Below are 11,056 nucleotides of genomic sequence, written 5' to 3'. Positions count from 1 at the left end.
TTGTTTGTTTGTTTGTTTGTTTACCTTGGGGGCAGGATGGCATTCAAGATTTCTTCTGCTTGCTTTGTAGGATCTGTGACACAGGAAGTTGAGGGGAGCTTGGCCTTTGGTGGCTGTGGGACTGGACCTGAGGGTCCAGGTTGTTGGGGGCTGACTTTCAGTGGCCGAGCCTAAGAAGAAGGAACAGGTTAGGGGAGGAGATGATTCAGACACTGAGCTCCACACATTCTGGCCCTCTGCATTGCTCCAGGTCTCCTGCACACCCCTCTCTTATTCCCAGTTCACTTTATCTGTCTTCTCAGCAGAAGTTTTGTCTCAGAATTGACAGAGGCCATGAAGAGTCTCTGGTCCCACCCCAATCCAATGTTTGCATCTCCTTGAACCAATGTTTCTGACACAGTACTTAAATCTCTGCTTTCACACCTCTAGTGATGGGGCAGTCACTACCAGATCTATTCTTGGACCCGGCTACAATAAAAAATAGTGAGCCCCATTCATCTCCTTGTGACTTCCTTCCCCATCCTAAATCTGCCCTCTGGGGTCGCACAACATCTGGGTTTCTTGTTCCTCTCTTTCACACTCCTCCCGTCCCAATTCCCTTTACTCCCAGTCGCTTCAGCCTCTGTCCTTTGGGACTCCGGATTCGCAACGCTGAGAACTGTCTTTCCCCTTCGGAGCTTCCGGGCTCCCCCGCCCCCTGAGACCCGTCCTTACTTTAGGGCTCCTTTTTTCCGTGTTCCGGCTCACCAGCACCGGGGTGTCATACTTGAGCAGAGAGTCCGCGGGGGGAATCATGGCGGCAGCTGGAGTAGTAGCCCAGCAGCGGCCCCTCCAGGCAGAGCCTTGTTTACCGTCACCATGGAAACTCCCTCTCCCAGCCTCAAGGCCTGGGCGGGGCTTCGGAGTTGGGCGGGGCCAGCAGGGCTCCAGTTTCTGCGCAGCCTTCGCGAAAAGTTCTTCCGTGCTTAGCTTGTCAGGTCTCTGACTAAATGGGTCACTCCGGTACTCTTGGAAGCAGGGAAACAGGCGTTCACATCCCTATGTCGCGTCTAGCGCGCAATCTGAATGAGGTGGCAGGTCTTCGCTGACCCCCGATTTTCGTCTCCTGCAAAGTGGGAGACATCTGACTCCTCAATGAAGAGTGGGGGGAAATTCCCAGAGGAGGCCATCTATAGTTCTCAGGTTTTAAAAAGTATGTATCATTAATTAAACGAAGAAATGACAACATAACAGAAAGTTCAAGAACAGAGGGGACATACTAATGATTTGCCCACGGGCTACCATACATGATTACATTTCCTTCTCTACTTTCCTTCGTATTTCCAAACGTAAATATAAGCACATTGTGCGCACAATTTTGTATCCTGCTTCTTTCGTTTAACAGGTCAGGGTTTTTTTCCCTTTTGTCATAGAGAGTCTGTAAAAAGCATTGCAAATGGCATTATAACATTCATCGATTGGCTAAACAACTCCTTACTCCTGGCCATTTAAGTGCTCTCCGTGTTTAGGAAATTACTAATGGTGCAGCAACAAACAGCTTCGAGAGAAGCTTTTTCCCAGAAGTTGGCTTTTGAAACTTAAAACTCCCTCCACGGGAGTCGCCTCGCTACGGCCCCGCCCACAATAGCGTCGTTGTCACGTGATTGGCTTCTCCATCGCGAGGGCTTCTGGGAGAGCGTACACCCCAGAAGCGGAAGTCTAGGGGTATATCTCGTCATTTCCTTGAGCGAGAGAAGCGCAACGGACGTGTTTTCCTTTCGCTCAGCATGAAGGAGGTGAAGAGTGAGCGGGAGCGGGGCAGCCGGCGAAGGCACCGGGACGAGGACATAGTAGCGGCGGCGGCGGCGGTAGTAGTGAAGCAGGAGCGGCTCAGCCCGGAGGCCGCGCCTCCTGTCCACCGCCGCCCGGACTCCTCCGGCGGTAGCGCATCCCCGCCGGCCGGCGAGCAGGGCCGTCCTGGTCACCGCGGAAACCGAGCCCGAGGACGTAGCCGGTAAGTGGGAAGCACCCCGGGGTGGACCTTACTTAGGTCGGGCTCGTTGAGAAAGGAGGACAGGGCTAGCGTTAGAAACACACCTTGAATGCTGAGCGCAGCGGCTTAGACTTAATCCTAAGGGGTGGAAATGACCCGGTGGTGTTTGCGTTATTGTTTACCTGTCACTTGCGTTGTAGCTGGGCGTTAAGCGCCTAATGGACAGGGTCCTACCCATTCATCTCTGTGTGCCCAGTGCTTCGCCCAGTATGGCCCGCCCTAGCGTATCGTTTAAGTCGAAATGCAAGGTTTTCCCCACCTGCCTGCAAATGGAGTGTGAACGTTGTCTTTCCAGTTATCTGCCCCAAAAGGTTTCCACTTCTAGGGCCTAGGAGATCTACCTGATACAGCTAATGAAAAAAAACTTGTCTCGTGCTAGACTCATTCATTCAACCTAGTTTTACTGGGTACTTATTATGTGCTAAAGACTGCTCTAGGTACTGGGGCCTCATGGAAGAACAAGACAGATGGTTATTACTCTCAAAATTGACAGTGCTCTAGCCCTGAGACAAAATAACTAGCAAGTAAAGTAAATAGTTTCCATTAGTAACAAGTATTAGGGATAGGTTAAAACAATAAAGTGATAGAGATTGAGGGGAAGTGGAGAAGGCCGTTTGAGTTGAGACCTGAATAAGACTAATCCAGCCTTGTAAAGATGCTGGCGGAGGAAACAACACATACGAAGAACTTGAAATATAATTAATTGTGATTGTTCTAGAAATAGAAAAAAAACTGTAGTGATCAAGGAGAGCGGTTGGAATGAGGTGGGAAAGGTAGAAGACAGAGCCTAACGACTTGCTGATGATTGAATGTGATTGCGTGGGAAGGGTAGTGAGGAAAAAAAGAATCATGGGTGACTTCTAGGTTTTTGGCTTGAGCAGGTGGATGGTAGTGCCAATTACTGAGATGGCAAAGACAGAGGAAAGGTTTTGAGGGGTGGAGAATCAAGTTATCTAAAAAGAAAGTTTGGTAGGCAGTTATGTCTATGAGTCTGGAACTCAGAGGCGACATTAGAGCTGGGAAAGTGAAGTCCCTGAGTCCTATAGTGTGAAAAGCAGAGACCTTCACAAATGTGGTGTTTATGTGATAGGTACGCCTGATATTTGAAGGTCATTTATATGGGGCAAGGGAAATTGAGATAAAATCCTGTGTGTCCTATTCTCTTAACAGGTCCCCAACCAAAAAGAAAAAGTCTTCAGGAAGAAGAAGCAAGTCTCCTCGGAGTAACAGAAGCCGAAGCCCTCACCACTCAACAGTCAAGGTGAAGCAGGTAAATGGATTGAGTTGTTTTGATACTGGGTCCAAATCTAGAGCCTCTTTCCATCATAGCTAGAGTGTTGTGTATGTGTCCACCAGTACCTGTAATGGGCTTTTATCAAAGCTGGGTGGGATTTTTTTCTCTTTGTTTTGTTAAATGAAACTGTTTTGAGATACTTATTGATTCACATGCACTTGTAAAAATAGTACAGGCATATACTCTTTATCCTGTTTCTCCCAATGGTAGCATCTTAGAGAATTCTAGTACAATATCACAACCAGAATATTGACAACAATACAGTCAAGATGTAAAATATTTCCATCACCATAGAGATCCCTTACGTTGTCCTTTTATAGTCACACCCACTTCCCTCCCACTTTTACCCCTCAACTCCTGGCAACTTCTGTTGTCCATTTCTATAATTTTGTCACATCAGATCTTACATATTTCTTAAGTATATTCCTAGGTATTGAATAATTTTTGTTACAGTTGAAATGAGATATTTTAAAAATACTATTATAGTTTCTTTTTTGGCATAAGAGAAAACCAACTTTTTCCTTTACATATTATCTTGTGCATGACTACTTACCTCTATTAGTTCTCTTTTCCATATATGCTCCCCTATAAGTTTGCCTGCAGGTACTTTTGTGTCTAGGGCTCTGAACATAGGCTTCCACTGTTAGAGCTAGGGTTGGGCAACAGCATGGGATACAGTCAGTATTGCCTTACACGAGTACCTAACCACCACTGATAACCTTATTTCATGGGACATTTTGCTCTTAAATGCCAGAGTCCAAATCACAAATTCCTTTTTGAATGCAGCTTGTTTATAGATTATAGAGTGCCTTTAACTGACTGAATCACTATGAATTTCAGGAACGTGAGGATCATCCCCCACGGAGAGGACGGGAGGATAGGCAGCACCGGGAAGCATCAGGACAGGAACACAGGCGAGCTAGGAACAGTGACCGAGACAGGCACAGGGGCCATTCCCACCAGAGGAGAACATCTAACGAGAGGCCTGGGAGCGGGCAGGCTCAGGGACGGGATCGAGACCTTCATAATCTGCAGGCTCAGGAGGCAGAGCGAGAATTTTATAATGCCCGACGGCGAGAGCATCGCCAGAAGAATGAAGTTAGTGCCAGCAGTAATGAGTCTCAGGAGTCGGTTCCTCAACCTGGTGGCAACAACAAAGAAAAACCAGTGCCTGCTAAGGAAAAGCCGAGCTTTGAACTTTCTGGGGCACTTCTTGAGGACACAAACACCTTCCGGGGTGTAGTCATTAAATATAGCGAGCCCCCGGAAGCACGTATCCCCAAAAAACGGTGGCGTCTCTACCCCTTTAAAAATGATGAGGTGCTTCCAGTCATGTACATCCATCGACAAAGCGCTTACCTCCTGGGACGACACCGCCGTATCGCAGACATTCCAATCGATCATCCCTCTTGTTCAAAGCAGCACGCAGTCTTTCAGTATCGGTAAGTATACATTTGCAGAAAGAAACTCAAGTGTAAGCAGAAGCTAATGTCTCCGTTAGGGTTACTAAGTTTTGTGTATATGTATATGCAGAAGGATCCATACCCCTCATATCTAATATCAGTCTTAAGGAGTATTAACCTTACTGTCCTTTGAGTAACCATTTATATCTGTATATGAGCATTGAACTTGGTGTCAGGAATCCAGATTTTGAATCCTGCCATTATTGCTTACCAAGTGTTTTACCTCCAGTAAGCCACTCTCTGGGCTTTAGTTTCTACCTACCTCACAGGGCTATTATGAGGATTAAAATGAAATATAATTGAGAATGCCTGGCATATGTGTTGACCATATCTATATCTTGACAGTTTGCATAGTACATCTGTTATTGTTTGATCCTCACAACAATCCTGTGAAGAGGGTAAGACAGGTATTAATTAATATCCGCATTTGACAGGTAAGAAGACTGAAGCTCAGCAAGGCCATGTGACTTGCCTAATAAATGATCACCATAGTAGAACTCTGGCTGAAATCTAGCTCCCTTAACTCTGTAGTCTAAATCCGCGTTATTTCCATTGGAATAGAAGATGAAATATGTTGAAATATAGGTGAAATAAGCATATGTTGATTATAAACAACACAAAAAAATGCATTTTCTTAACTAGAGCAACAAGCCTTGGATTCTGCCTTTTAAGCTTTTGATGTGCTATGAATTTCCTGTCCTCCCACAACCAGTTCTCACCTTTTCTAAGTATTTAACTTAGTAGAGAGTGGAGGAAGTGGAGAGGGCCTCTCTGAAAAGGTCCAAAGCCATGCCTTCCTCCTTGATTTCTTAGAGTTTGAACTTGAACCGTGTTGACGCCAGGTTATTTATATTGTCCAGGCTGTGTTAGCAAAAAGCTGGATGATCTGAGGCAGGATTTTGCTCACAGGTTTCTCTCCTTTTTCTCTTCCAGGCTCGTGGAATACACCCGTGCTGATGGGACAGTTGGCCGTAGAGTGAGGCCCTACATCATTGACCTTGGCTCAGGCAATGGAACATTCTTGAACAACAAGCGCATTGAGCCACAGAGATACTATGAACTGAAGGAAAAAGATGTACTTAAATTTGGGTTCAGCAGCAGAGAGTATGTTCTGCTTCATGAGTCCTCTGACACCTCTGAAGTAGACAGGAAAGAAGATGAGGATGAGGAGGAGGAGGAGGAAGTGTCTGACAGCTAGCAAACTAAGAAACAGCCCAAACTCTTGAGAGACCTTTCCTTTCTCCGAAGGCTTTGGGATTGACTCAAAGAGCACAGTGGTGCTCTCTGTAACGCCTTTTATTGCCTTAAGTCTTTCCTTGGTTGCTGGCCAGCTTGTGTTACAGTATAAGAAAACTGACTCATGTTTGGTCGAACTTTTTTCTGTGGCACATCAGCCACGTGCCTGTGGGCACGTTTTCAGAACAGTCTCACCAACACATCGTGTTTCGTAGAAGCGTTGTGGCTTTAGTTGGTGCTTTCAGAACTGTTGCCTAGGAAATTATAAACCATTGGTTAAAGGGGAATTGTGGCTTGTTCTCTTTGTACGTACAGTTACTTGATTTATAAGCTTTGTGGACTGGGTTTGTTTGGTTTTTGTTTCTGGGGCAAACCCCTTTTACTAAGCTTTGGTCATCACCAAAACAGCCTCCAGTATATACCAAAGCTTTGACCTGGTTGAGCTCTTGAGTCACAGAAGTTGATTTTGCACTTCTCTTTTTTGGGGGGTGGGAGTTTACCACATGACCTCATTATTGACTATTGGACTTAAACAGATACTTTATGGAGGCTCTTAGCATATGACTGTACAGGAAGATCATGACTACTATCAGTGGGTGCTGATTTAATGCCACAAGAGGCTGAAATGCATCGGAGATCTGTTTTCTGTGAGAGAATTCTAATTTCTCCATGGAGCATGTACATAATAATTTTGATCATCTTATCTGTTCTTCAACTTTGCATTTTTATTCAAATTTTATCTTTCTTCCTTTTTGAGAAACACACTGTCATTTATGTGGCAGGGTCCTAGCTTTATTCTAACAACACATGTATAAGTCTAAAGGGGGTTGTGTAGTTTACATGTTTCATCTTTTTAAGACATTCAGAGGTCGTATTTACCTTTCCAAGGCTGGAAAGCATGGGAATTGCCCAATTTCCTAATTTTCCACTAGAGGAATATATGTTAAGTAGAAAAATCATAGCTACTTACATATGCTGTGTGCGTGTGTGTGTGTGTGTGTGTGTGTGTGTGTGTGTGTGTATGAAAGAGCTGCATACTGATTTTCATAGGAGAATGTTTTGTGATGTAAATTCAATACTACATTATAGGCAAAGGCCTCCCTCTGAAGAGCAGGTTTTCATTTATATGTATTTTTGGGATAAAAAATAATAAAATTTGTAAATATAGTCCCATATCTCAGTGAGTGAGCATTGTTCTTGTTGAAGCAGCAGTATTTTCTGAATTGGCAATGAAAGGGTTTTCCTTCCCAGAATAGTTAGAGTTGGGGCAGGTTATACATAGTGGGCCTTGTACCAGTTTATCCTTGTCCTGGCTGTTTTCACCTTCTGGTTATGAGGGGAATGTGGGATGGGGAGAAAGGAGAGGTGATGCAACTCTCAGTCAGTGCTACTGCTAATTATTCCTCTTGAGTTGAAACTTATGATACTATTAGGTTGTCTTCTTTACCACGGTTTTTCCACTAAGGTCTCACACACCCATGTGTACTCAGGGCTAAAGGATGACTAGCATGGGGAGGGGTAGCTGACTAATCTTTATTCAAAAGAAATTGAAAGATCCTCTTAGAAGAGTGAACATTTAATAAGGTCAGTTAGGTGAAAGTTTAAATGAGGGTTTAGAAGCTACAATAATGTAAGAGCAATTAACATCCCCCTCAATGTGTTCTACATGGACTACTATAACTAATATTTTCATAATTTTGATATATGCCATAGATCACATATTACATATGTCCCTGTCTAAAAGGTGGGTTTCGATTTGATGAATTTTTCTCTTGATCCAGATTGATGGTTTTCTCTTTCAGGGATTAGGCATTAATCTGGCAAGGGGCCTCCTCTTTCAGTTTGTGCTACTTCTACTTCCTGGAGGCCTTGGGCTTTGCTTTGAACACCATTTTGGTAGGCACTGTGATAGATGACCACTTTGCCTACATTTTTCAATAAGAGGTCCCAATTATGTAGTAAACTTTTGCTTCCTGGCTTAAGAGATTTTTCATACTCAGTATCTGGGACGGTGCCCCACCCCTCCCACCATCCTTTTTTTTAAGAAAGAGGGTCAAAGAAAAGATCTCCAAAGCCAGATATCACCAGTAGACTTCTCATTTGAAGCTGACTTCTCATTTGAAATTCCCTAAGCTTTCTTCTTGAATTCATTGCTTAGAAACTCATGTTCATCTAAACTATTTGTAACTTTATTCCCCTTCTTTTCTCCACCCTGGCCGGCTTGTCTACAAATTATTGCTGTTAAAATCAAGCCACCTGCAAAACAGCCCTTTGCTTCTGAGCCCCTTCCCCATATCCTCTGTGATGGTCTACAGTTCTGCCAAGGTATGGAAAAGAACCTTCAGATTTTTCCCATTAAGCCTCTTCGTAGTCATCTTCTAATTCCTTCATTCTAACCTTGACAGAGGACAGCTCATTAAGTGCAACTAGTGATGTAACTGTCAAATACTTTTATTGTATCCTGGTGATAACTGAAAGCTGAGTAATCAGTTCAGATAACTGAAATTTTAAAAAATTTCATTGCGTATGCCAGTATACAACATAGCTTGGTTTTAAAAGGCTTAGAACTTAGTATTTCAGGTCAATTATCAGTTGATATAGTGCCCAAGTGGTTGTATTTTTTAACATCTTTCCCTTTGTGGAAATTTGTAGATGCGAGAAATAAAATGATGTTAATCAAAGCCTAACTGTGACATACACGCAACATGCTAGCAATGCTTGCTTGTGAGATGGTATTCTGAGGCCACAATGTTCCCAGGTATGTGAGTTTATATCAACTGAAAAGCCTACTTGATTTAAATTAAAGCTTTGGAACTGAAAATGTCATCTGGGCTCTTGGGTGAAGTTTCCAGTATATTTATCAAATGGGAAACAATTTTAAGAGTTGATTCATACACATGTACTCTAAAGTGAATTAATTAACTAAATCAACAGTTTGCATAAGCTTACTATGCTAGCATTTGGTTTACAACTGTGAGTTAGAAGCAGGAAGCAATAATGTGGAGATGGGCTGCACCATGTGCAAGAGATGGCATTTAAATTATGCCTTAGAGACTAAGTGGATTTAGAACAAGAAGTAGAGGAGGGTATTGTTTCAGACTGAGCAGTCCAGGGTCCACAGCAAGTTAGTGATAGAACTAAGATGAAAAGTCATCTCGGTCCCAGTTCCATGGTCTTTCCTCTGGACTGTTGCTTCCTACCTCCCTAGCTGAGCTTAGTGAAGAGATCTGAGGAGGGAAAAGACAGCTGGTTCATTTGGCGACAGCTCATTAGGCTGTTCAGCTGTCCAATTCGTAGGGGGTTCAAGGAAATCACAGTGGGTGGGATTTTCAATGGTAGAGAGTGGCTCAGGCAAATCCTCACTTCCCCAAGTCATAGCCAGAGCTACTTGGAAATCATGTTGGTTCATAAAAATAGACAAATATTCAATAATCGGGTGCCTAAGAAGTGCCATGAACTGAGATCTCAATAATAAAACTGGCTAATACTTAGGAGCACTTTCTATGTACAAGGCACAGTTTTAAGCATTTTATATGTATAGTAACACGTATCTTAACTCATTTCTTCCTCATAATCCTTAACTGCTGTGATATATTACCTCTTATAGCCTCTTATAGTTATGAGATGTATAAGGTCTGGCCCATGCAGAGCAATACAACCAGCAGCTACAGACAGTGCTAAATAGGAGAAGCACTGGGGATTATGGAAGCAGAGTAGTGTTCAACAAAGCCTTGGAAGTCAGTCAGAAGAGGCCAGCGGAGATGAGAAAAGAAATACATATTTCTAGACAGAGAGACTAGCATTCAGAAATACCTGAATGATAAACTAATGAGAATTTGGAAGCATTTGAAGTTCAATAGGGAAAAGAAGTGAGTGAGACTTCTGGTTTCTGAAACTTCCTATTTGAAAATAGCCAAAACTTCTGGATAAAATATAAATAAAATAATTTCACAAAGCATCCAAGAACCTACACATTAGTAAAAAAGTTATCAGGCCAAAAGTGAAGATAAATAAGAATCCAGAGAGAAATGGGGTATAGATGCCTGGAAACAACATTTGGTCTAAAAGAAAACCATATTTGATTCTAGTAAATCAGACTTTACCCTAGGTTGTCTAGGACAGAATTCAAAACCCACATACTATAGATAGTCTAATAGAAGTTGTTGCCCACAACATCTGGCATACCAAAGGTCTATAATTTTCAGAATAAAAGAGCAGATCAGAAATTGAATCCTCCCAGGTATTTACAGCCTGGGAGCTCAGGAAACCCCCAGCCTTGAACTTGGTTTAAGATGACCCTGTTCTATTAGAGACTCCAGGTATCTGATAGAAATCAATGAAATTAACCTTTGGAGCAAAGAATGTTTTTTTTAAATCTCGGCTCCAGTTATTTCCACATTTCACCCCCCACCAAGATATAATTTTTTTAAATGCACATGAGAAAAGGCACTATAGGTGAGACCTAACAGGAATAACATAACAGAAACTGATTCTCAACAAGCTTCAGATACTTGAATTACAAGATAACTGTAAAATGTTCATGGTTCCTTGTTTCAAAGAAATAAATGGCAAGCTTGAAAATACCCATGGGGAAGAAGATATGGCAACAGGAGAAATGGGAGTTATTTAAAAGACCAACTAGAACTTTTAGAAATGAAAAATACAATATCTGTACAAAAACCCATCAATGAAAGGCTTTAACAGAAACTTCAGGGAGAATTAATAAACTGGAAGATTGGTCAAAAGAAATTATCCTTGCACATAAATTTAACAACTTAGATGAACTGGACCAATCCTTTGAAAACCATAAACTACCAAAATTCACTTGATATAAAATAGGTCATCTGAATAGTCCTATAAATATTTGAACTTGTAACTGAAAAGCTTCAGAATTAAAAAGCTTCAGAAAAGAAATATCCAGGCCCAGATGGTGACAATTTCACTGAAGAATTCTACCAAACATTTCAAGAAGAATTAGAACCATTCTATACCATCTTTTTTAGAAATTAAAAAAGCAGGGAACACCCCTCA

At 42.5% G+C, this 11,056-nt stretch overlaps 2 protein-coding genes across 2 annotated transcripts in view; one reads left to right on the top strand and one right to left on the bottom strand.

Annotated features, from left to right (window-relative positions):
• The window catches only part of DNALI1 (dynein axonemal light intermediate chain 1), an 8,477-nt gene extending 7,602 nt beyond the window's left edge, over positions 1-875 (bottom strand). The window contains 3 exon segments of the mRNA XM_011358006.2: positions 25-170; positions 715-830; positions 833-875. Of these exon segments, the coding sequence (XP_011356308.2) occupies positions 25-170; positions 715-830; positions 833-860 (290 nt within the window). The 5' untranslated portion in view covers positions 861-875.
• An 821-nt stretch (positions 876-1,696) lies between these two features.
• Positions 1,697-7,200, top strand: SNIP1 (Smad nuclear interacting protein 1). Its single transcript, XM_011358004.2, has 4 exons — positions 1,697-1,993; positions 3,203-3,302; positions 4,167-4,768; positions 5,723-7,200. The coding sequence occupies exons 1-4, from the start codon at positions 1,767-1,769 to the stop codon at positions 5,985-5,987; spliced, it is 1,194 nt and encodes a 397-aa protein (XP_011356306.1). The 5' UTR covers positions 1,697-1,766; the 3' UTR covers positions 5,988-7,200.
• Positions 7,201-11,056: the final 3,856 nt, after the last annotated feature.

This window comes from Pteropus vampyrus, unplaced genomic scaffold, assembly GCF_000151845.1.
Source record: "Pteropus vampyrus isolate Shadow unplaced genomic scaffold, Pvam_2.0 Scaffold36, whole genome shotgun sequence".
Taxonomy (NCBI): domain Eukaryota; kingdom Metazoa; phylum Chordata; class Mammalia; order Chiroptera; family Pteropodidae; genus Pteropus; species Pteropus vampyrus.
The sequence above is the reverse complement of the archived record's forward strand: the minus strand, read 5'-3'. Positions and strand labels throughout refer to the sequence as shown.